The sequence below is a fragment of the Malaya genurostris genome, chromosome 2 (assembly GCF_030247185.1).
Source record: "Malaya genurostris strain Urasoe2022 chromosome 2, Malgen_1.1, whole genome shotgun sequence".
NCBI classification, from domain to species: Eukaryota; Metazoa; Arthropoda; class Insecta; order Diptera; family Culicidae; genus Malaya; species Malaya genurostris.
In genome coordinates, this window is record NC_080571.1 from 318388237 (window position 1) to 318416117 (window position 27881).

The following is a 27881-nucleotide window of genomic DNA, read 5'->3' on the forward strand; positions in this document are numbered from 1 at the left end:
TTGTTAAAATCGGCACGACCATCTGTTCGACAAATAATCATCCAATTTTGCAGAAGAGTCACTGAACAGTTTAAAAATATTTGCTTCTTTTTACATTGTTAGTTATTAGAACACACCCTTGAAATTGAAGGTTTTAATACTCATCACTCAGTTTTCCGAGCCCGAACTATGAGACTATATGATAAAAGAAATGTAAAATATCGATCCCTTCCCGTTGACACATAGAACTTCTTGCTTTAATTCCTCATTGTTTAATCCAAAATATGTGAGTATTTACTTAAATTGCTTATTACTTGTACTCACTTTTCAAAAAAGTTATATGCATTATTTCTTATTTGTGGGCCCCTCCCGAACCGAAATCCTGGGTACCTGTTCTTGGACTTTCGGTTACGTTTTTAATCAAAATTTATGCTCGATATTTTAAAGTGGGAAATATTACATTTCCATTATTTTGTGAGGGATGTATTTGTCTAATGAATATAAAATGTTTTTCAAATGATTTTGGTTTTCAGTTTTATGGATAACTTTGGATATGTTATCCATTACCCTTTGCACATTTGATTCCTAATAAATTTTCCTTTCTAGTGGTGATCAAATGTTTGGTATTCTGAGTGTTAATAAAATTAGAGATGATCAATTAAAAAATTTAATAAGTCATAAGTTTAAAAAACGAATGTTTCCCTACACAATATTTTCGTATAATTAACGATACAGTATAATTTTAAAAACTATTTATTAATGCTTTCATTTTTAAATCAAGTTAATGTGCTCAAATCAAATTAAATTACGCTATGAATTAAATGATATTTTTAACACTCCTCCAACCATCAGTTCGGATAATTTAGCTATCAGTGGATTTTTTGGAATGTCTAGATTAATGTAGACTAATACTGATTTAAGCATTTCAAGTACTGCAAAAAGTCATATGTATAGAAATGCATTGTTGAGAAACTTAAAGTTTATCGTGATAACCTACGATTTCTATTTTAAATCATCACTAGTGACATTAAGAATAATTTAAAATCAAAGAATCCATTGGTTCCATTCCGACTGTTTTTGAGGCTTGGTGGTTGGAGTGTTAAGCGATTCCTCTAGGAGTTATCTATTAATGCTTGAAAACTTCCCAACAATCCGAGGTCCTATATCTTGGTCCATAAGTAAGAGAAAGAGTCCTATAAATTTGTCACACTATTAGAAATAATCTCTAATGATTTAAACCCCGCACCCAAGCAACTGAGAAGCTCATCTAATGCACCGCAGTTGAACTTAAACAATCTAATCAGCGCACTGGTCCTCTACTGATTGGTCTCCTCAGCCGGTGCAAAGTCCATCGGGAGCAGATCACGAACGGAAATGGAAAGTAAGATAGTTTGCCCAAAAGTAGTAATTTTCCTCAACGTCTCTCATCGCGTCGTCTCGGGTTTCACTCGGTGCGGTTCACGGAGCTTGCTCGTTATAATGGTTATCAAACGTTATCAGCGATTGCGGTGAATTATTTATGGTCGCGTCGTGTCGTGATCGTTCCCGGTGTTCATCTACGACCGGACGTCACCACGAGATTTTGAACCCGAATCCGAACCCGATCCAGCCGTTGGTTGTCTGGGTGCTGGATGGGCCACAGGCAACTTTGAACTCTCCCGACTGATATTGTGTGCTATCAGGGGCAATACATATTTCATCTAAACACAACAAGAAAAAAAAACAACAACGACTCACTCATACACCGCCGGCACATGTTTCTGATATGTGTTTATTCGATAATGAGCCTAGAATATATAAAACAACAGGCTGATATCTCGAATAAATTGAGTAATACTTTGGGTGATTTTTTCAATTCTCAAGCATGTGCGAAGCAAGTGGAGACGCGCGCGCGGCTTTCACGTACGAATTGGTAATAGTTAATGATTAGATTATTATTGTTTTTTTTTTCTTCGTATTTCTAAAGTGTGTTGGTGACTTTGGGAAGTGCCTTGGAGGAAACTCGAAGTAAATCGGGGCTGTTTTGGATCGGATCGGATGTTTCAGTGTCAGTTGGTGCATCGAATCGTGTGGTACTCTGAGTGTCCTTAGAACACGGTAGCCGAACACCGAACTCTCGACGGCCGGCATAAGTGCAATTCTTTAGTGTCGTAAATGTGCTACGTTTTGTAGTGGATGGCAGAGTGATAGGCAGGCATTGTTTGACGAAAATGTGAGTTATAAACTTCAAGAAATAGGTTTTGTTTTAAATTTTGAAACGTGTTATAAGAGTTGTGCCCCTTTTCCATTACAAGGCCTACTGAGAAATCTGTTCATATCAAATCGTATGCCACGCGTCATTTCTACCTGTTAGTAATGACATTGAAACATTTTCAACGAACAACGGACAATTTTAGTGTAGATTCACTCTCGGGGACTTCCCAGATAGTTCTTGGCTAGTGTTAAATCTGATAAACGTGAATGTAGTTGAACGAACTTGTAATTTAATTATAGTATTATCATCTTTCTACATACGAACGCTTGCGATTTGAGATGTTGATGTAAAGCTTCGCTAATGCCCCGTTTACACTTCTGCTGGCTGCCAGCATGCTGGTGTCAGTGTACTGCCCTCTTAGGAAAAAACGTTCAACTGTGGTCCAATGATCCAAAGTATTAGACCAACGAAGGACCACCGTTGAACGTTTTTTTCCTAAGAGGGCAGTACACTGACACCAGCATGCTGGCAGCCAGCAGAAGTGTAAACGGGGCATAAATGACATTCAAATGTTCTGAATCGTTCAACATAATAATATTATTACTGAACAGAGTGTGAACATTGTTATACAGGGTGATTTTTTAAGAGCTTGAGAACTTTTTTAAACAATAAAACGCATAAAATTTGCAAAATCTCATCGGTTCTTTATTTTAAACGTTAGATTGGTACATGACATTTACTTTTTGAAGATAATTTCATTTAAATGTTGACCGCGGCTGCGTCTTAGGTGGTCCATTCGGAAAATCCGCTTTTTTATCGACAAATTTTGTTCAGCGATGAGGCTCATTTCTGGTTGAATGGCTACGTAAATAAGCAAAATTGCCGCATTTGGAGTGAAGAGCAACCAGAAGCCGTTCAAGAACTGCCCATGCATCCCGAAAAATGCACTGTTTGGTGTGGTTTGTACGCTGGTGGAATCATTGGACCGTATTTTTTCAAAGATGCTGTTGGACGCAACGTTACAGTGAATGGCGATCGCTATCGTTCGATGCTAACAAACTTTTTGTTGCCAAAAATGGAAGAACTGAACTTGGTTGACATGTGGTTTCAACAAGATGGCGCTACATGCCACACAGCTCGCGATTCTATGGCCATTTTGAGGGAAAACTTCGGAGAACAATTCATCTCAAGAAATGGACCGGTAAGTTGGCCACCAAGATCATGCGATTTGACGCCTTTAGACTATTTTTTGTGGGGCTACGTCAAGTCTAAAGTCTACAGAAATAAGCCAGTAACTATTCCAGCTTTGGAAGACAACATTTCCGAAGAAATTCGGGCTATTCCGGCCGAAATGCTCGAAAAAGTTGCCCAAAATTGGACTTTCCGAATGGACCACCTAAGACGCAGCCGCGGTCAACATTTAAATGAAATTATCTTCAAAAAGTAAATGTCATGTACCAATCTAACGTTTAAAATAAAGAACCGATGAGATTTTGCAAATTTTATGCGTTTTATTGTTTAAAAAAGTTCTCAAGCTCTTAAAAAATCACCCTATATTTGCTGTGTGTTTGGAAAGTGGCATTATGTTGAAAATTATTACTCTCCATCCCCGGTGAACAACCCGAAGGTTAAAACCGGGGTTAAATAAACAAATGTAATAATAATAATATTTTACTTCTTCAAATAATGATAGCATGAAGCAAAACTGTATAAAGAAAGTAATTAATTGTCGTTTTGTAATTGTCATGTTTTTGAATATCTTTTGCTGGCCTAACTTATGTAACACAGCATCGCACTCTTTGATGACTCGATTTTCAGTTCAATAACGTCAAAACTAGGTTCGAAACTGGCTTCAAACGAACGTTTTGATCTCAGTTAGAGTGGAAACTGGGTTAGGTTTGGCATCAACGACATGAGATATCCTATTTTTCCGTCCTGTTGGATGATTGAGTTGAAGGAGAAACTGTCTCTTTTTTATCCATCAAGGCTTGAGAGGCTATTGGTTTTGTTTTCGTAATTGTTGTTTTATGATCGTTATATATTTAGAAAGGCTATGCAATCACTGTGAAAACCGGCTTTTGGACCGAGGCTCGGAGGGCCGAGTGCCATATACCATTCGACTCAGTTCGTCGAGTACGCAAAATGTGTGTATGTATGTTTGTGCACTCAATTTTCTCGGAGATGGCTATATCGATTTTCACCAACTTAGTTTCGATTGAAAGGTCTCTTGGTCCCATAGGTTGCTAATGAATTTTACTCCGATCGAACTTTTGGTTCGGGAGTAACGGGCTAAAATGTGTAAGAAAAATGCACTCGATTTTCTCAGAGACCTCTCAAACGATTTTCTTCACCTTAGTATCAAATTAAAGACCCTAAGGCATGTTCAGGAGTATACTAGTTCTAGATGCATAATTTATGTTAGTTTGAAAATTTAAATCTGGATTTTATAACAAGAAAAACTGGCAGATCCAGTAGTGTTTTACTCGTGTTTCAAATACATAAAAATAGAACGGCATCGTATGCCAGTTTTAAATTTTACAGAAGAACTATTCGAATGAATAAAGCTAGTACGGCTTGCTGGGGATACGTTTGTTCTAGTTCTAGTTTATTCTTCCATATAAAACTTCTAGCTGCTGAATTTGCTCTTACAGTTCCATAGCCTAATATTGAATTGCATATGGATCCGACATCTTGTTCCGGAGTTACGGGTTAAAATGGGAAAAATAAACTAAAAAATTCCATTCGATTTTATGAGAGAACGCTCATCTGATTTTCAAAAGCTTAGGCTCAAATGAAAGGTTTTACAATTTTCGTATAATTCCACCGAATCTCATCCGGATTCGAACTCCAATTCCGGAATTACAGGTAGATTAGTATAAAAGTTTTATTTTCAGGAACGTGTTTTTATACATGGCACATTGAAAAATCGAGACAGTTACATTCACATAGCCGTATAATTCTTTTGCTAGGCAGATATTTTATGATCAAATACGTTTGAGTATACCGGATCATCGTTCCTGGTGCCGGAAGTACCGGTAAAGTGCTCTTGTGCTCCAAACCGGAAATCACACCAATTTTTCAGAAACGGCTAGACCGATCTAAACAAATTCAGATTCAAATGAAAAGTATTATGTTTCCTTAAGTTAATGTAGAATTTTATTTCCGATCCGGTTTCCGATTCCAGAAATACAGGGTAGTGTGTACGAAATTGCAACCTGAGAGTGATAATGCAATTGATTTTCGTATGTGACAAGCGATTTTAATTGGATTTTTCCGTCCCAGGAGAACAATTAAGAAGGAATAGATCTCTATAAATACTTACGGCATAACGGCATAATCGGGTGCTATCATACTTCACTCTTGATAAAGAAGAGAACCTAACCGTGCTGCTCCATTTTTTCTTGAATAAAGCATTCATTAAGGTGAAATGTAGCGGAATGCGCGCGTCGCGTTTTATCAATTATTCATAAATTTCGAAAAACTAAAACAATTGAACTTTTCGCAATTTTGTTTATTAAGTTTAACTAAGTATTCTTAGAATTTTGAAATTTTACTTCGCCGAACCGTGATTGACTTTAATTGTGTAAACGGTTATGGTTCCGTTCGACGGGGATGATTTTAGAACTGGAAAATAGTGCTTGAAGCAAAATTTCGCAAAGAATCTGAAAATTGTCAAACTTCAGCCAAATTAACCGAAATTTCAAAAAGTTTCAAGTGAATTTCATAAATTCGTATGGTGGTGGTGTGAGAAATGAACAGTGGGTTCGGTGACGTTATATCGTAAGCAAAAATTTTGTATAAAAAATGACACGTATTTATGCATAGGGGTTTGTGTTGAAATAACAACGAGTTGAATACAATAAAATGGGTATAGGAAATCGTTCATTTTCTAAGATAACTAACGTTCATAATGCTAGTAATGTCCAACTCTATTTAGCGCAATGCATTAATGTTGCTTTGTTGTGTAATATCATATAAAAGATATGTATTATATTGTAGCAGAGCTAAATATTTTAATATTTTTACGTTTCGTTTTTGACTCACCAGTGCAGAGCAGTTCAAATTGAACTGCTTAGTGCTAAACTCGGCAGCTCAATTCGAGCCGCTAAGCAGACGTAAAGTTTCTGCTATTTCCAGAAAACTTTTTTTTATTTACAACGGAGTTCACAAATTCATTACGAATCAGTCCGAGTTTCTTTTACAAGCCTACAAAACGTGTGGTTAGCCCACTGCGTTCACTCACTGAGAATATTTCTGGTTTCTATGTATCGGTTTTGCCTGCTATGGTTTGTGCGACGATTCGTTCAACTCAAGCGATTAAAATTTTGTTCGCATTTTTTGGGACTACATTTCACCTTAAGGAGCAAGACACTTTGCAAGCGCATGGGTAATGTCAATAATGTGTGCGTAAAAACAAATTCCTGCGCTTCTTTTCCTCAATCAATAAATCTTTCATATGATTGAAAAATGAACCAATCAGTTCATTCTGCTTAAAATTGCAATTCAAGAAAAGAGAAAATTTTAGTCTAAACCTCTTCCGTTTTTCTGAAAACTGCTCGAGAAAAATTATTTCAGTTTCAGCTTACACATTTGATTAGCAACAAACACATTACTATATGGATTTTCTTTTGCATAAATTATTGCGATATTAGGATTTACGTTCCTTCTATAAGTAAACCGCAAAATAGGAACCTTTAATTTAACACGCGAAAGGCAATGGATATGGAATGTTGTCGTAAAACTACTTATTTTTCCTGAAAACTGCTTTTGTAACATAAAATATTTAGTTTTGTTTTTTTTTTGTGTAGCGCAATCTAATACAAATGCATTCAAGCAGTGTTGCTAACTTTTTTATTTAAGGAATTAAAATCTACATTCATAAAATTAGCAATTTTCCATCAGACGTTGGTGAGAAATTGACCAAAACTGATATTTCATCCAAAAAGTCAGCCTTTTGAGAATAAATTATTGCTAAAAGAGATTGTTTGAAAATCAATCGTTCAAGCCACTTTGATAAACTGGTTGCACTGCATATATGAATACATAGATACTGTGGCATACGTAACAAATAAAATGTACGTTATATACACATTACCAACACAAACTAACTTGGTTTACTCTTGATCCTTAAAGTTCGAGAGAAGGTCCTGCACGTACACATCAATGCATTGTTATCCACATACAAGGGCGCGATAAACTTGTCATTGTTATACTCAACGCAGTGGGCGTTGTTATTTTCTGTCGTGAATTTGGTTACTTCCGCTTGATGTTTGAAAAGAACCATTATATGTATGGCGTCACTAGAATTGTTCAACTGCAGCCCTTGTACTTTTTTATGTCAAGGTGAATTGTTTCTTTCATCAAGATTTCTTCGGTATTGAAACACAAAGCTAATGTAATGTGTTCGATAAAACATAAAAAAACAATCACAGTGCAGTTTCTTTCTTTTTAAATAGCGAATCTTGTCGTGCTAGCAAGACATTTTTGTTCTGGAACGGCTACAGAAGATCCCTAGAACTGTAGAATCAAATCCCATGTTGAAACTTTTGGGCAGCAAAGCCATCTTGCAAAATGTTCTAACGTGTGAACACGAAATTGATGGAAGCGGTATTGTTTCAGTAATGTCTTCGCTAACATACTTTTTTATGAAGAGGCTAAAATAAACGCGACACGCAGAGCATTGCAAATACGATGGGAATCTCGAGACGCTTCGCAACGTATCGTGTTCACTGTGAAATACAAGCAGTTTTTTGCTGGAATCAAGCGAATGATGCTCGGTTGCGACATTTGGCGCGATCCTGCAAGATGACGACGTCAAGATTAGCATCGCAATACATGTCACGTTCACTCTGGCCGCAGTTGCTATAGAAAACATTTGATTCTCATGCACACACATTCGCATAACAATCACTGAAACTTTCTTCTTCGATTTTTCATGGAAGTATGCATAAATTCGATCGAAGTAGGCTGTAAGTAAAAATGTAACTGTCATCACTTTCAATGTGCAAAACAGAATTAGTTATTTCTACTTTAAACCTAAAGGAGTTCTTTACCGACGATAAGCTTACTATCTTACGTCTTGTTTTTCGTAAGGATAAATTCCCAAAAGTGAAACTCTCAACGGGTGAGCACGTTGCATCGTGTTAGTCCGGGGAAAATTCGAGTATTTCGCAAGAAAGAAAGGATTTTCAGCCGTACTTTGACGATTCGACGCAGCCACACAGCGAGATTTTCGCTTGTAGTCAAGTGAAAAGAAAGTCCACTGGACTATAAACGAAAATTAACTGGCAATATAGCCTTAGTTGCTGTGCCATCAATTCGGCGTCATCTCAAGTGAGGTGACGCCAACCAGAAAGAAAGAAGAAGAAAAAACAGAATTAGTTATTTCTACTTTAAACCTAAAGGAGTTCTTTACCGACGATAAGCTTACTATCTTACGTCTTGTTTTTCGTAAGGATAAATTCCCAAAAGTAATCCGATAGCTTGCATGGTGACGTTGGAGAATCTTACACCGTTTTCGTTTCCTGAACATACACGCGGGCGACTCTAATTCCGAGTAAAACGAACACGTGGTACGCGCCCTAAACAACAAATCATAAAAAAAGAAAAAATAAACAAGCTCGCATGGATGGCGTGGTGCGACCCGAGAAAATTTTCAGAGCGAAACTACGCGATTGGAGTCCGATCTAGAGTGACCACAGGTTGCTAAAACAAACATCTCAAAAGTTGTCGCCCATCTGGGTCAGTTCTCGGGCTGCTCTGATCAATAAACGAAAACGGTATTAAAGAAAGATTTATAAGTTCACTTAAAACAAACGAGAAACACAAAATCACAGAACGCACTGCACTCCTAATATTGAGCTGTCTTATCAGTGCAATTGGTTGTATAATTGCTTGTATCAGCAGACACTGTGAACGCCTGACCGTTCGATGTCCGCGTGCAAACTTGACCTTTACCTACCAGTGATGTAAAATATGGAATGTAGGTTGTAGGTCTGCATGTGTCGAGCTCCAAACTGATCAATCAGTTTTTGGTATCGTTTTCAGGTGTAACAAGGGTGCATATACCAATTGTTGTAGGCTTTATCTACACGGCTTTTCCCACAATTTCGAAATGTGAATGGTAGTCTGTATTTTCGGAAAAAGGAACAGTCATTGTGATTATATTTTACTCGCTTGTAATTGACCGGCATTTATCGGTGCACGCGGTTTAGTGAATTTCTAGGAATCGGGTTTCAAGTGCATTAGAGTTGTTAACTCTGTGTGTTGTTCCTTGTTGATTTTTAGTGAAACACATTGACATAAATTGTGTGGGCGGTATAAGACTCATAATTATTCTTAAAAGTCAGAACGTCAATTTATGTTGCTCGTGAAAATTTTAATCTGATTTTTTTCAAACAAACGGGTTGATAGCAGTTAGTGTGGAAACTGGATGAGGTTTGCATCAAGCGAAAACGACAAAAGTTAAAAGAACATTCGAAATGTGTTTAAAAATTTATTATCGTTGACTGTGATTAATATAAACTTGAGCATTGTACATGGCCTTTTTCGATACATTTTTTCATATGATGACTTAGCAACTTGATATGTTTTATTTTAAGATAATCAGCGATATTATGCTGTTGCTGTAATATTCAAGTGTTTTAATACAACTCAAAAAACATAACCTTTCTTTCTAACCCGTTTATCTGTATTTGTGAAATTTTGTATTGTATCAGTTATACAAAACTCTCGTTTCCGTACGGTATTTTACAGTATTGTACTGTATTTTCGACCCAAATACTGCGTACTTTTTTTATATTCAAATATACTGAATTTTCCCATTGAAATGGACTGTATTTTTTATATCATAAAATAAATACAAAATTTTCAATCTTTGATGCATCATCAAAAATATTCGTTTCTCAAAAAAACCTTCCTCATTCACCTAGTGGTTTGATAATGCCTTTCTCTTGCAATTTAAATAGTCTCATTGAAACATTTGTAAGATTCTATCCTCGGCTATTAGTATTATGAGTTTATCAAATAACGCAACACACTGAAGTCTTTTTCTTTATTTACGTACCGCATAAAAAAAACCGCATAAAAAAACCGCATAACTCTGAAAATTCGCATAAAAAAAACCGCATAACTCTGAAACTTCGCATAAAAAAACGCATAACTCTGAAACTTCGCATAAGAAAGACCGCAGAAGGGTAAACCGCATAACTCTGAAAATTCGCATAAAAAAAACCGCATAACTCTGAAACTTCGCATAAAAAAAAACCGCATAACTCTGAAAATTCGCATAAAAAAGTCGCGTAAAAAAACCGCATAAAAAAGACCGCATAAAAAAAGACCTCAGTGTATTAGCTTTCAAAATTGATTGAGGATTGAAAAAAAACACTGGGATTTGTCGTCACATATAACATTACATCTCGGAAATGTTTGCCATAACCCTTTCAAAATGGATTGACATTGTTAGCTTTCAATTAAGCCTAAGTTTATTGAAATTAGTTGAGTCATCTTAGAGAAAATTAAGACGATGAAAAATGTGCGGTTAGTATGTTACGTCACTTGTAATATTATATCTTCAGAACCGTAAGTTACAACGATTTGATTTTCGAACTTCTTCAGAAAAACGTGATTAATCCACCTAGCAGTGAGATGATACCTTTTTTATCAATCCGCATGTGTTTTTTGCATGAATATTCTTCGGTGTTTAAGTTTTCATTACATTATTTTAATGACCGTCGTTTTAAGCGACAATTTGAGATTGTAATCACTCATTACTCTGTAATGTCGAAACTGCAAATACAATCGAATTTAAATCTAGAAGTGTGATAATCGATTAAACATGCCATGATATGTAAGTTCCACTTTAGAGTTTACGGTAATTTAAGGTACTTCCAGAGCCGGTATTCGGGAACCAGCATAGCCCAAACCGATTCGTATGGCCATATGACGAATAAATTACAGTTTTGAGTACAACTTTGAAGCTTAATTGGATAAAATTCATTAATTTTTGTATGTATGTATAAAACTAATTAATTTTGTATATAACAAGACGTCATAGTTACGCTTACGCTTACTTCGTTCTTGCTAAACAGTTTTTTTTAATTCGTGACATAATCGTCGATTTTATTTATTGTGTATATTATCATATTGTACTTTAAGCTCATCGTCACTGGACAATATATTTATATTGTTTTTTATCGCATCAATAAACAAAACTGAACCCGATTTACATCGATCGTCGTCTGCTGCTATATTTGCCTTTGTTCTGTACTGCGCTTCGCTATCATGGAGACCAAAAAACAATGCGGTGAATGTCAGTTGGAAATAAATGAAATTGAGCCGTTGTGTTGTGGCTTCTGCGAACGTTATTTTCATATCAGCCAGCAGTGTTGTGGATTTAATTTTAGCCGTGCCAATAGAGAGCTCTTCTCGCATGGAAAGGCCTTGTTCGTATGCTCAAATTGCCGAAACGAATTAAACGGTAAGAGTGTTAAACAATATATCTCCGACAAGCTTTCATCTGGAGCTACTTCGTCATCCGACTGCGAATTATCTGAAGATGGTTTACCGGCACAAGTGCATCAGCTGTTCAAGTTAGTCGAAAAATTGAACAAAAAAGTCGACTCTCTATCAGACAAGCCTCCGATTCGTACGAAGGATAATAATTGGCCAAGACTTGGTGTCAAACGTCGTCGTGGTAATGAAGGCCAATCGATCGGAGTACCATCTGATCGCGGTACTAGCACTATTGACATAAGCGACTTATCTGTACCATCTTTGACACCCATTGTAAGTCAACCAAAATTTTGGCTTTATTTGTCCGGTTTACACCCTCTGGTCACAGCCGATGATATGCAGAAAATAATTTCTCGCTGCTTAAAGCTAACTGTACCGGTTGACGTTATTCGTTTAGTGCCAAAGGACATGAATGTGACCAACCTTACGTTCATCTCCTTCAAAATTGGACTTGACCCATCGATGAGAGATCTCGCTCTTGATGCTTCCATTTGGCCTGATGGTATATTATTCCGTGAATTTGTTGATTTATCAAAAAACCAAAGGACTTCGAGCAATCTCAGTCAGTTGTAACTGATTTAGGACGAATTGACAACAATATGGGTGTTCTTTCTGTGGACGGTGGAGACTCTAGGGTTTGCACTATACTTGACAACTACTCTCGGACGTTTTCTTCAGACGGTGGAAACCCTAGGGTTTCCACCAGAGGCGAGTATTCTACTATACCTATCATTTCGAGACCTGATGTCTCTCTGTTGCAGCTTCCTGTTCGTGACGATTGTCGTCTATGGATATATTATCAAAATGTTCGAGGATTGCGGAGTAAAATAGACGATTTTTACTGCAACGCACTTGAAAGCAATTTTGATGTGATCATACTAATCGAGACTGGTCTTGACGCAGCAATAAACTCAACGCAACTATTTGACAATGTGTACAATGTGTATCGTTGTGACCGTAATAATAGAAACAGCAAAAAATCGAGGTTTGGTGGAGTATTGATTGCGGTTCACAATCGTTTCGTCAGCTCAATGATCAACGTTGTCAATGGAGAAGCTTTAGAGCAAGTGTGTGTATCGATGTCGATTGGATGTAAGCGACTAATGTTATGTGCTATTTATATTCCTCCTGATATCAGCAATGATGTTAATATAATGCATGCACATATTGAATCAATTAGCGAGCTAATAAGTTATGGTTCAGATAACGTCCTGCTATGCGGCGACTATAATCAGCCTAAAATATTCTGGAGCCAGGAAGAGGATGAATTTCGACCTAGTAACTCTGTTACTTTGCCGAGAGCTGCCTCGCTATTAGTTGATAGTATGGACTTTTTCAACTTACGACAAACGAACCCTATTCGCAACTATTTAGATCGCACACTGGATCTTGTGTTCTGCTCTAACGATATGGTAGTCGACATTGCTGCGTCCGTCTCACCGCTCTTGTCAATTGATCGTCACCATCCACCGTTGATGATTAGCACTCCGTTTGCAGTTTCGGAATTGCCTTTGGATCACTATACCGTTGATGATGAGTTGCCGTTGGATTACAATAAAATCGACTTCGACATGTTTTCCACCGCTTTATCTGAAATCAATTGGACGATTTTATTTGATGAACTAAACACAGATGAAATGGCTGATACGTTCTGTTCCGTGCTTAACAATTGGATGGATACTAATGTACCGATTCGTCGCCCTAGCGTTTCTCCTGTATGGAGTACACCACATTTGCGCAAATTAAAGAGAAAACGTAATACTTTACAGCGACGATTACGAAACTATCGTTCAACTGAGCATAAACGCAGCTTTCATTTAGCATCCAATGAGTATCGAAACCTGAACTCGTCACTCTATAAATCATACGTTTTACGTGTGCAAACTAGTTTAAAACGACAACCCAAGAGGTTTTGGAGCTATGTAAATTCCAAGAGAAAGAACTCTGCAATTCCTGCTAGTATCTTCTTAGATGATACTGAATCATCAGCCGATATGACAAAATGTGAATTGTTTGCCACTCATTTCGCGTCAGTGTTTGCTGCCCATTCCGTTGCAACGTCTGAAATTGATTTGGCCATTAGGGATGTTCCTGATAACCTGGTCGATTTTGATATGCCACATGTTACACCTGATATGGTTATGAGAGCTACTCGCAAACTTAAAAGTACGTTCACACCAGGTCCGGACGGCTTACCTTCTGTAGTGTTTTGCCGTAACATTAGAGTTCTTGCTGAGCCATTATGCAGAATTTTTAACCAATCGCTTATCGAATCTCGATTTCCGGCAATTTGGAAACAATCGTTTATGGTCCCTGTTCACAAAAAAAGTTAATAAACGGAATGTTGCAAATTATCGTGGTATCACGAGTCTCTCAGCCGCATCTAAAATTTTTGAAATTGTCGTAAGTAGTGCTCTCCTCGAAAAAGCTAAACGTTATATTTCGAATGATCAACACGGATTCATGCCGGGGCGATCAGTTACCACAAATGTACTCCAATTCGTTACAACTTTTCAAATGAGTTTAAGTATGTTGAAACAGGCTCAACCACCTTCTAGAAAATGGAGCGGTAAGAAAAAAGTGCGTTTGACTGTTACGTCACTTATACCATTATATATTCGGAATCATTAGTGATAGCCATTTGATCTTTAAACTAGATCAATGACCCAATAATAGCTTTCAAATAAGCCTGAGTTTGTTAACATCAGTCTGAGAAAATTGAGCGAGAAAACAATCTTTGATAAGTGCACGCACATACACACACTGACATTTTTCGATCTCGTCGAATTGAGTCGAATGGTATATAACACTAGGAGTCTCCGAGGATCCGTTTGAAAGTCAGTTTGTCCAGCAATTCTATTAACTTTCTATAGAGAAAGGTAAAAACAATGTAAAGTTTTGTGCAACCAATGTCTTAAAAGAAGTGAATCGAAAAAAGGCTATTGAGATTATAAAAATAAATATATGGTAATTATTTGGCTTGGGTTTTTATTCAATATTGTTAGATGCAATGCGTACTGTAAAATGTACTGTTTTTCGTTAAAAAAAATCAGAAACCGAATATACTAATGTATTTTGCTGCGAATATTTACCAGATCCGGCTAGTCTTGGCTTTCAGTCCGATGTATGTTTCCTCCATCATCTCAAAGTTATCGTTCGTGTGTAGATTCAAGGCGTATCGTTCGTGTCGAATCTCATTTTCCGAAGCAACATTAGACAGTTGGTATGAGCGACCCTCATCTTGCAAAACAACTTTAATGTAGGCAAGGATGGCTTTTATCGTATCAAAGAACGTTCGCTGGCAACTCTTCACCGATTGAATCAGTGCCATCAAAGAGAGTTGGAAATCATCGCAACAACAAAAAACCCGGCATGGCTCATTTAACATAGAATCGACACCAGTGCGAGAGCGAATTTCTCTCGATGACATTTCTGAGAATCAAAGGTTAGCACGCTGCTGTGGGGATCCTCTCTGAAGCAACAAACGGTTGCTTATTCTCGTTTCGCGATCCGATTCTATACAGGCAGTTGATAATTGCGATAGAATCATTTTACTATTGCCGCTTATTCTAACTATGTGCATATAATCTTTGTATAAGTTATGTCTATGAAAATGTATGTGAATACTCTACACAAGGGTTTTGAAATATTGCAACCTAGTATGAGAATCATCAAGTCGAATCATCGATTCGATTTTCTGCGATAATTGTCAACTAGCGATTCTCTCTTGGTAAATTCCACACAGCGGCGATCATTATCAGACTGCAATTTTTTTTAAGAGCCGAGAAATACTCAGAGTATGAAGTGGAGCGAAGGAATGTAGAAAAATTCTCTCGCGGTTCATGCATTGAGAGACTCGAGTTCTTGTAGCATCTTCTACCGGATTGAAAATGTTGTATACAATATAGATAGCAATATAGCAGCTTCTGTGAAATTTTCGGCAATCACCAACACTGAATGTAGGTTGTTTCGGTGATTTGATTACCAATAAACTGATCCGGAAAGAAATAATATTGAGCCATTTGGAATAATTAGCATTCTGTAGGGGTTATCTCTTCAGAACTTTTCGCCGACCAAAACATTAAGATTGATAACCGGAAATGTGAAAAATAAGCTAGCTGCTGATATGTTCAATGAAGTCGATTGGTTATAGTATTATAAAAAGTCCAATTTGATGCAACCTACGCTTGACGGATCATTTGGGGTTATTGTTTGCCGCGGTGTATTATTATTGAAAGTAACGTCAAGTGATAAGGAATACTAATTAGCCCAACGTTTTCGTGGGACCATCTCTGGTACGAAGAAAAAGAAAAGATGTTTACCTCACTTAAATTTTTCACGTTCCATTTCCGGAGCAGAGACATGGTTCGTCTCTCTCGATCTCACCCGCATCCTGCTTAGCATTTTCATTGTGGCATTAGCGCTACTTATGCAGTTCCGTATTTTATAAGCTTTCCGAGGCTAAGCTGTTTGCATGCATACCTACGCCATTTTCTTGTCTAATGGTTAAGTAATAAATTGGAAATCTAAAATCTAGTATTTAGATTCTTAGTTTGTTTGCACCAAAGAGTTATTGGGTCCATAAAACTGACATAAATAGATATTAAGCTGTTTCCGATGCTCACCGAGTGATTAAATATAGATTAAATTTACTGGTGCACTTAACACTCGAATTGCTTGTTCGATTGTAAATTTTATCAGTCTAGTGTGACGATTACCGTTATACTTTTGCTTTCGATGGATACTGGTGCGGTGGTGTTGAATTAAATTTTTCAATCTTTTTAAGCTTGCCTAAGTCAATGTTTTCATTGAAGTATACATTCGAGACAAATGGACGTAACGCTGCAAGATACATTTATATTTCTTTTATGACTTTGTAATACTTTAAACGCTATCTACGGATGATTCAGTTCAAGATGGCAACAATTTTCCATACATATCGCACTATCTACGAAGTATGCCACATATTCCAGGAAAACTTATCATGATTATAAATTGTTTTGATTGTCGAACAAAGTATAGCTCGGGTATAAGTTTTATTAACTGATCAATCTTGTTCAACTTGGTATATCCAACAATGACTGATAAATGAGCTAATGTAGGTGAACTAGCGAAAAAGTGTCAGAACGTCAACCTGCAAACATTCTCCGATCCATAGAACTACACTGCCATTGAACAACCCTGTAAGAAATTCAAATCCCAAAAGCAGCCGGATGAAGCAAAGCATCCGTACAAGTAGGCTGTGTCCAGACTCCGAGCACACGAATGTTGTTATCATAACGTATTTCAGTCGTTTTTTTAAATCTTTTAGTAGCGAAGTATAATGATTGACTTTCATGCAAATAATCAACTCTTACTGTTAACTTTTGGCTTGTTTTGTAGTTTACAGTAGAGGTTTCTACAAAACTCTACAGTTCGATTCATCAGTGTACAGGACAATCCTACTAACACTCGGAATCCTCCCAATTTTCGACACTAGTACAGATACACATTTTAAAATATACATTAATATCACAAGTAATGGTCGAAAACTATATCTGAATTAGTGTCATGAGCGTCTCATATTAATGTGAATAGTAGACATGTGAATAGTAGGCACCATATTATCTATTGTTTTCAATGTATATTAGTGGGCAAAAGTAATTTATGCAGAATTCGGAACTAAACTGTTGAATTTTAGAATCAGATTAGTGTAACGTACTGTACAAAATTAGTTCTCATATTTTCCTATTAAAACTAAGGACTTCAAGGGCAATAATCAGATTAAAATTTTTCAGTGCAAAACAGTCCATTTCTAGCTTCCAGTAGATTTGTTCAAGGTCGAAATAATAGTCTTCAGGGATATAAAAAGAAACCTAATTTTCTGATATGAGCATTTGTAATGTTTTCCGAGATGTTACCAATTACTTAATAAACCGAAAGAATAAGATTCCCAGGTCAACAATTTTAAAATATGAAACTGTTTACGAAAGCAGTGTCAAATGAAACAGGTGAAAGTGCGAGTCGATTTACTATTCGTTGGCAGGTTGTAAGTAAAAATTATTTCCAAAATTTGAATTCAAATTTCCCAGAAAAGATATTACACCATTTTTTTTTCAAAGTGGACATGTGCACTGTGTTTCTAGCTTCATCTTCGACTCATCAGTGTATGACAGTTCAATTTGAAGCGAATGTTTAGTCTGTTTGTCTGTGTAGGGACGTAGACGCAAAGTAGAGCATTTGAGTCAATAGCACATACCCAGGAAGGCTTAAAAATTTACTATGATTGATTCGATAGATAACCTTGCGGTTGTTTAGGAAGTGATTGGGTTATATGTTCGTATTGAGACGGTGTTTGTTTTTCGTAGAAGATAATTGAAGCACATTGTGGAATGAGACAAAAACCGAAAATGTTTTGAGTTTATTATAGTGTAAAACTGTTCTGAATTCCTTAGTCATTTCCTTTTCATTTGACATGCATCCAAACCTTTATTTACGATCTGAACGAAGGTTTGTAAATCGAGTTAGTTCGTGAAAAACGTTTACGCAAGTAAATTTTGTTTTGTGTAATGCATTTTGAAAACCCTAGTCATATGAATAAGTGAAGAGTAAGTGCTGGAAAATTATGTTTGGAGTTGTCTTAATACGTAAGATGACGATCTCCGGTTTATTGAGATTTCTTGATACCCCTAACAATATTGGTATTTTCGGGACGGATGTGAGTAGATGACGAAAAACGACGTTTGCGGTCGTTCAGAAATCGGTAGTTACGGTCTATCGGTATCCCTAGGAAAGCCTAATATATATTCGATTATATTACATATTCGTTTAGTCTATACTTTCTGAAAACCAATTGTAAGAGTATTTTAGGAGAGGATTTTGTGAGTAGAAGCTGAAAAGTGATGTGTATTGATATTTCTGGAAAACCTTTACAAAATCGGTACTTTCAGAATGAGTTTAATGATTAAGTAGATACCGGAAAATAATGTTTGAAGTCGTTTCCGCGTCCTTTGTCTCTTTTGCGGGTATGGCAATTCGTTAGCAATGAAATTGTTCCACTAAAACAATATGCGTAATTTTATTGTTTTAACACACATATCTTCCTACTAAATATGCTATTTGAAAAGTTTCATAATCCTTCACAAAACTCCAAAGTTTCATCCGGATGCGACTTCCGGTTCGGGAATTATAGGGTAAAGTGTGTTCAAAATTTGATACCCTCACTTAAAGTGGCGAAATAAAATAAACCGATTCTGGCTGTCCTGATTCCCGGTATCCGGTTCCAGAAGCATCGGAAATAGTGGTCATATATTCCGAAATGGATCTCACTCACTTTTCTCAGGGATGGTTTGACCGATTATTACAAATCGTGGTCCCATATTGAATACCCGAATTTCATCCGGATCCGACATCCGGTTGCGGAATTACAGGGTGAAGGTTATTAAAATATTTATCCCGTTACTAAAAGCGATAAACTAATTTCTAAACTTGCCTTAAAACTATACCCATCGATTGTCATTGTCAGTGAACGGCCAAACAAATTGATGTCGGCCGGTTTTCGATTAACGACTGGATATTGTGACTATAGGCTCAAAAATATATCCCATTTTCTTTTCTCGAACCGATTTCGATTGTACCGGTTCCCAGATTCCGATTTCGGAAGTACCTGTAAGTCTGTAGGTTATACTAGTTGATGGATAAACCTTTTTGTGTTTCATGAATCAAACAAAATTATTTTGCGAAAATCCACACATTTATATATAAAAAGACTATGAGAGATATGAGAAAGTCATCATTACACAATTAGGTGGATTAAAACAGGTTTTTATATCATGTCAACTCTTGTTGCAATTTAATTGTATGGTGGAGACTTTTCCATGGAAGACAGCTCCAACAGTGACTTTATAGGTTTTAATTCTACCAACTACCCGAGAGAAATATTCTGAAATTTCTCGTTCAGCACAGTACGTTCGAGATAATTCCAATTTAAATAATTCGCATATGCCTATATCTGATTTTGGTCAAAGTCATGGCAAAAGAGCTAATGTTTTCCCAAAGTTGTTGGTTTGGCGGATAAAATTGTGAGTATAAATAGCATATACGTTTGATTCTGAAGGAATACGTTTGATTCTGAAGGAAGCTATTTTGGCGAAGAACTGAGATCGAATCGCAAAATTCTAAGACAGTTTATCTTGCATTATCTAAATTTTTGCTTGCACTGCCAATGCCAAATATTGACACAATGACCAGAAAAAAATGTTAATACAACTTGTATAGTTTTAGTTAATAAAACATGTTTTTTAATGCGTGGTACGGATATGCGAGAACTGTTCTTAAAAACAGGATAAAAATAGACGTTGTCTGTCGGGCTAATTAATTTTAATCGTACACCACTGAAAAATCGGTTTGAATTTACCTTCGTTTTCCCGAACCAATTACAGCATGCCATGATGATGTCATCCGAGCTTTCGCACAAAACCGGAATCTATAATTATATGCTCTACCACATTTTCCAGCTTAGTCGGTCGCTTCTTTTATGCGGAGCGGATGGTTGAAATTCGTAGATTCGAAGACATTTAACTCAAAAGAGCATAGCAGAAGTATTTGTTATTTATGATAAGTATTTTAGAGAAATTGGATTGAATTGACTTATATAATCATATCTCCTGTACCAGAAGTCGCAGTCATTTACTTCAAACTTGCTCAATGGCCCAATACGCCTAAGCTTGTTGAAATCGGTTCAGTCATCTCTGAGCAAATTGAGCGGTAAAAATATCTTCGAAAAGTGTGCACACACACACAGGCATTTTCTGATCCCGTCGAACTGAGGCGATGGTATATAACACTATGGGTCTTCGAGGCTCCGTTCGATAGTCGGTGTTTCCATCAAAAGGGTAAAAAGGTTAAATGTTGTATAACTGTCAGGAAAGAATAAACCTTTGCACTACCTTCAATAAAATGATTGGATTTCATATTTTCAACAACTATTCCATACGAAGTATGCATACAAAAATAACACGAAACAAGTTATGATTGAAAAACTGGTTTTAAGTGGGTTGTCAAGAAAAAAATCTGTTTCAATCCACCTAGTGGTGTAATGATGCCTTTCTCATATCAATCATACTATCATATATAATACTGTGGTATTCTTCAAAATAACTTTCTTCGATTATCAAAAAATAACCGAAAACGGTTTGTTTGACCGTCTACTGATAAAAACTATCAATTGGAGAAGATTTGAGGTCGATTTAGAAAACTTTTAACGGTTTTTCGTCCTTTTCAGTGATGGCAAAAAATTTTTAACACACTTTATTCTATATTTCCGGATCCGGATGAAATTCAGGAACTACGTATGAAACCACAGGACCTTTCATTTGAACCTAAGTTTGTGAAAATCGGTCGCGCCATCTACAAGAAAAGTTAGAACACATATTTTTATTTTTTTGCACATTATGGGGTATAACTCCGGAACATGAAGTCGGATCTAGAGAATATTCAGGAATTTTGTATGGGACTACAAGACCTTTCATTCCCAAGTAACAATTTTAATATTAATGAATACTTGTAGCTGTCTTCAATGCTACATAATAAATCTTGCATTAAAACTTTAATCTCCACGAAAGCCTACTGAAAACCTCTAGAAGAGCATGTTCTTGCCAAGTGGACCATTCTTCATAAGGTTTATAAAGCAAAGTGAAGAATTAGCATAAACCTGCGTTAAAACTCCAAATTCAAGAAAATTTTGAAACCAGCTTTACGATCCACATTTAATTTATTCGGAAGGAATGAATTCCGCTATGACTAAATTGTCGTTTTGATAATATTTTCCATGGCTATGTGTGTGTCATGTCTGCTTTGAATGCAACCAGTAAGAATATATTCGATTTTATTTACAAGTTTGTGGTTTTTTCCGAACGTAAAAACTTCATGCGCTTTTATTTTTATCGTGAATGTTTGGATAAAAATAAGAATTATAACTAATCGCCTTGAAATAAATGCAGTTTTTGCGAAAATCTCCATGATTTGTGAAAATTATTTTTTGTTATTCTTCGTTATTTTTGTTTAAAACTATTTCGTGGCATTATTACTTGTGTATACGTTCTGAAAATGAATCATTAGAGCCCATCATTTTTATTCGTTTTTGCATTTCGAAGTATATTTGATGTCAATAAACGCTACGGTATAGGACATCATAATGGCGGCCATGAAATTTTCTTTAATGCAAATTACGCTTAACCCAAGAAGCAATAAATCACACAGCCCACAAGAAATGTGTCATAAATGTACTTTAGAACCCTCAAATTTGCTCTGAGTGAAACTGTCATCCAATGAACACGCACACACACAAAACTAGATTTATGAAAGAATTTAACTGACAATAATGTTTTAAAGAAAATGTTTGAAAGCAATATTAAGAGTGTTTGCTTGGTTTTATTCTAGTACACATTGTTTTATTTTTAGTCCAGTTGTTAGTCTGGGTAAAAAGTTTTATAGAAGCTTTAAAAACTATGATATTACTTGTCAAAAGAGACATTTATTATAGTCGTCATAAAACAGGTAGTGATTGAAAAATCAATTACAAAACTCCTATAAATTACAATCAAAACCATTAGGCATTCGAATTGTTACTTGGGTTTGAATCTAAGTTTGTGAAAATCGGTTCAGCCATCTCTGAGAATAGTTAGTGCACTTATTTTCATAATATTTTGCACATTTTACCCCATAATTCCGGAAACGGAAGTCGAATCCAAATAATATTCAGGAATTTTGTATGGGACCACAAGAACTTTCATTTGAATCTAAGTTAGCGCAAAAAATGTTACATGCACACATAGGCACATACACACACACAGAGACATTTTGCGTACTCGACGAACTAAGTCGAATGGTATAAGACACTCGGCCCTCCGGGCCTCAGTTTAAAAGTCGGTTTTCACAGTGATTGCATAACCTTTCTATATGAGAAAGGCAAAAACGCTTTGTATATTCGGAATGGTGCGACTTGGACTTTTGGTTTTTCGACAAAGTTAATTATTTTGAATGGCTCTAGAACTTTGTACAAGAAACCATTTTGCTCTCTCTCTTCAGGAAAAAATCATAATTATATGTTTAGTCAAAGTGTGGCTTGAATGGTTAGTAATAGAATCAGATTACGCGATATGTATTTGTAAATAATTTATCAAAAGCAACTATATGCATTAAAAGAACGGTTTGGCTGCTACTAAATTAAGCTCACGTTTTTATCAGTCTAAACCACTGTGCGCTGTATTTCTGGCACGGCAGGAGTAACTTCAACATTTTTTTGGTTAGCACTTTTTCTGTTTGAAATTTTAAGTACTCTCATAAAGTTAAATATCAATTTATTTAAAAAATCCATCCATTTTCAAAATAACTTTAATTTCGTCATTATTTTTTCATCTTTATCTAGTGTGCAATAAACTCATTTCATTACCAGTTTATGAAAATTTCATCTCTGAAACTGTAGCTGTGGTCTAAACATATTTTTGTCTATAATATATTAATCTTGATATAGAAGGCAATAAACTTCTTCTATTACCATCTACAACAGTAATTCCCGAACTAGTCCCTACAGCCCACCAGTGCGCGACAACTCAAGGTAATGCCTACAAAATTTAAATCTGAAACAAACAAAAAAACTGGTAGCCCCAGCAGTGTTTTACTCGTTTTTCAAATATAAAAAAAAATAGAACGGCATCGTAGACCATCGTAAATTTCAAAGAAGAACTGGTCGAATGAATAAAAATAGAACGGGTTGCTGGGGATACGTTTGTTCCAGTTTCTGCTCTATTATAGATCTTCCATATAGAACTTCCAGAGAAGTTATGTTAGTCATAGAAATTTCACACAATGCTCCTAGAATTCCATTTTGTGTGACTGCATAGGGCGGTCTTATGATTCGCATACGATATTGTTGTGACTAAAAACTATACTATATCATTTTAAAAATCCTTATATTTTTTGCCTGAGTGTACGAGATTTTATCTGAAAATCTACTATCCTAAACTATCTAAAATTGGCCTTATCAAGTTGCTTGCGTACAGAAAATAGGTGCAACATCATGGCGGATTTGCCCACTTTGATACCGCATATCATACCATTGGAAATTCTTTTAATTGATTGTGAACAGTGTGATACGGCAAATCATTTGCTGATAACACGGTGCCCACAGTTCCGCCAATGACGTTTGTTCTCGTTTTGTAGCAAACAGCTTTGTTATTGTCAACTGCTTGAATGGTTATATTGAAGCGATTCAAATTTATGACTGATAAAAAAAATTATGTGCAGGTAGAGGATTGGTTTTGATTTTCGAGCAGAATTTTTATCGGTTTTTTGGCAGTATGAAGCGATTATACGGATATGTTTCTCTCTCTCTCTCTCTCTCTCTCTCTCTCGAAATACACCCGGATGTGTATTTCAGTGGTGGGAGCTTTCTTATAATTACCAGCGTTATCGAAGTGCCGTTTGTCATATCCAACCAAATATTCACGGTTATAAATGTTCAATTCAAATATTGATATTCGTAAGGCTTGGCATTTGTTTCATTCTGAATTTGAATCCGCCATAGATATTTCGGTTTGAAATAAAAATCACCAGGTTATATATTCTCGTGTCATTTGTGCTCCGCCTTGTCGCAAGCTAACTCTGACGTCGGGTTGCACACAGCGTCATCGGTGCGTATTTTGTTGCATCGCAAACGTGTCTAGACCGGCGGATCAGCTCACTCAGTCTACCAATCAGCAGCGAGAACGTCAGCGGGTCGTCATAAAACGTCTGTTTTGCAAGCTCAGTCATTGAGATTGTGAATAAATCAATCACTGGCGGAGGAATTAATTTGACTTATTATAGATCGGATCGATGATACGCAGCTCAATAGAGCTTTTGTCACATTTTTCCATGTTTTACTGTGAATGACTGTTAATGTTTGAGGTACAGTCCCATTTTAAGCGACATCGTACGGGCTGCCACATGGATGACTATTATATAGGAGCTTATAATTAAAACGGCAGTGATTACTGTCCATACTAAAATTATTCGTTAGAATAAACGGTAATTAGGTATTTTTAGAGTTGAAACAATCACGATTCTACTATTCAAGTATAACAATTCGAAAAGAATTTAAAATGTTTTAAATTAGATGATAGTTTCATTTTTCTGTTCACCTCCCATACACTTTTCATTATAATTATAATAGTGAGTGCCTTCTCGTTCTATCAATCATCACAGATCTCATCATCCAAGTAACCGTAGCGGTAAACAGTTGTTCGAAGAGCTGCAGTACATTCGAGCAACAGGCTGTAATCAGTTCCAACAGTTAGCGAGTGTTTTGCAAAAATGTCTGGTTTAATCAAGGAAGAAAAGTTCGAACGGTTTGGACGGGTTCTGCCGGCAGAAAACTACACCACAACCGATCCTGCCCAGCCGGTGAAGTTGCGCATTACCAAGGAAGGAATTTCCTCGATGGATCCCCTCTCGGTACCAGATCTGATGAATCGAACCGTACGTGACTTTCCCGATCATCCGGCCATGATGTACAAGAATGATCAGAAACAATGGCAGAGCATCACGTACAGGTGAGTAAATTGGACTTAATTTTCCCGATTATTTAGTTTTGTTGTTCCATTCTCAGTGCGGTTTAGAATATGTGCAATTTGTGACTTGCAAAAAAATATTGAATGGAGATGCGGGGCATCGATCCCCGTACCTCTCACATGCTAAGCGAGCGCTCTACCATCTGAGCTACATCCCCAGTTGACAAGTGTTACAGTTCGGTAGCCAGTCGAAAGGCTCAGCGGGCCGCCTCGAACGGTTCAATGATTGATATGCAAGCATACCTCGGTCACAGTAAACTGGTTTAGGTACAGACAAAAAGTGTCTGGTAGTGAGGTGTACGGCATAGTGCGAGCTAAGCGGAACCTGGCGACGAAAATACTAGGGCCGATTGTGGGGTGGGTAGTGTATGGCGGTGTCGGTTCATTGAACACTAGGACGAGAGCGAAAAAGATTACTTTGCTCTCTCTCAATTTATTTATAGCTAATGTTTCGGTTCATAAATTATCCACGAGATCTACTGCCATGATTCGATCGAGGCGTGTCACTACTATCTAACTAGTTCAATGCAGGTTTACATGTTGAAGGACTTTCAGAAGATTTCAATTTGCACTACAAGTTGTTGTTTTCTAACTTGTCCTGTTGAAAACACTTTTCGCTAATCTCTGTATCGTTCGTTTCGGGAAATAATTGTACAAAAATAGTATCGAAAACGTGCTTAATTCTGTAATGTCGAAACTGCAAATCGGATCGCATTTGTGATCTAAAAATGTGACAATCGATTAAACATTCCATGATATGTCGCAGTAAGTTCCACTTTAGAGTTTAGGGTAATTTAAGGTACTTCCAGAGCCGGTATTCGGGAATCAGTAAAACCCAAACCTATTCGTATGGCCATATGACGAATAAATTGCAATAGTTTTGAGTCCAACTTTAAAGCTTTTCGGGGTTGTCATTTTCGCTTTGAATTTTTAAAATTCATCATCCTACAATTCCAGAATCGGAAGTCAGAGTTGGATGAAATTGGATTTGTTTTAATTTGAACTTTTGTTTCTGAAATTCGATTTGGCTTTTTTGAGAAAACGATTGAGCTTTGAGAAACGATTCGATACTGGAACCGGAATTCGAAATTCGGTGTAGTCGAAGTCAGACAAATTCACCTGAGTAGCTGTATAGCTTGCGTTTGTTTCAAAATGTTTGAAAATCAATGTAGACATCTTTGAGGAATCGTATACAATACAACCAAAAATGAAATAAGTTTATTTGGTTATCGACTATCCAAATCTGTTAACCCGATAAACCAGATTAATTTATGTGAAATAGACATTTTTAAACTAATCACCCTGTATCTCCGAAACCGGAAGTATCACCGTGTTTTATGTTGCTCCCTAGCATTTCTTTGCCAGACAGCGCTCAAAATTTCTACTGCTGGAATAGGGAAAAAAGTCGCTTACACAAATATGTCGATATCTCCGTTAAAAATGGACGGATTTTAACAATCTATGGCTTATTGGATAGGTATTAACGTGCGGAATCTAAGTCTGAAAATTTATTCTGTTTTCAAGGTCAATTGTGACAGATACTGTTAAAAAAACTGCAAATTTTGACATAAAACTTCGTATAACTCAAAAAGTAAACATCCGATCTCAAAACCATTCAATAGCGTTCTGGGTGACGGGGAGACCTTTCATTTGCGACTAGTTTGATCAAAATCGGTTCAGCCATCTCTGAGATATCGACTTCTTAGTTGACAACACACATACAGACACACACACATACACACACACGGACATTTGCTCAGTTCGTCGAGCTGAATCGATTGGTATTTGACATTCGGCCCTCCGGACCTCGGAAAATTTTTCTAAAGTTTGAGCGAATTCTATACCTATTTTTTTATATATATAAAAAAAGGTAAAACGGGTAAAAATGTTGAGTGCAATATGATATAAAATCAGACAGACTCTTCAAGGCTGTCTTGAAAGGCTTATCAAATGATCAAAGTACTGATGAAATTAAAAATGAACTAAAAGAATTGCTTGGTTTTGCCCCTTCCCAAGTAATACTTATGAAAAAAAGAGCGAATGGTACTTCTAAACCACGCTCTGGAATTTCCCATGAACTTTACCTAATACACTTCAATCGAAGTGATGTAAACAATTTGAAAACTTTAGAAAAAGTACGTTTCATTTTACACATTAAAATTCATTGGGAACATTATAAACTGCATAATCGTGTTGCAAACTTAACGCAATGTCGTCGTTACCAAGGCTTCGGCAACGGAACCAAAAATTGTCTTATGGATATACGGTGTTTGAATTGTGGTAAATCGCATTCGAAAGACGTTTGCCCAATGAATGAAACCACTGATAAATTTTCATGTTCAAATTGCGATGGAAATCATAAATCCAATTATTTGAAATGTTACAAATGCCACACCTAATTCTTCTAAGGCACTTATTTCTTCGAATTTAAAACAAAAAACAGGTACGCCTGCCAATTCGTCTTCTAACGAAAACAATTTATTGACAGGTAGATCGACCTCGTCATCATCTTGTTCTAATGTCAGTTATGCTAGTATAATAGGTAGAAATCTACCACTTTGATTTAGGCGATATAACTGAAAATAAAATGATCTACCTACAACTTT

General features: G+C 36.5%; 1 protein-coding gene and 1 non-coding gene across 4 annotated transcripts in view; one reads left to right on the forward strand and one right to left on the reverse strand.

Annotated features, from left to right (window-relative positions):
• Window positions 1–27881, forward strand: part of LOC131431246 (very long-chain-fatty-acid--CoA ligase bubblegum) — an 89951-nt gene that overhangs the window by 33255 nt on the left and 28815 nt on the right. For 2 of the 3 annotated variants that reach the window (XM_058596847.1, XM_058596848.1), the window contains exon 2: window positions 24911–25257. In XM_058596847.1, coding sequence (XP_058452830.1) covers window positions 25019–25257 — 239 coding nt within the window. In that variant the 5' untranslated portion in view covers window positions 24911–25018. Of the gene's footprint in view, window positions 1–1882; window positions 2192–24910; window positions 25258–27881 lie in introns of those variants that run through there. The other variant, XM_058596846.1, reaches the window with a different exon arrangement.
• On the reverse strand, window positions 25361–25433 carry Trnaa-agc (transfer RNA alanine (anticodon AGC)). The gene has a single exon. It is a non-coding gene; the product is annotated as a tRNA-Ala (tRNA).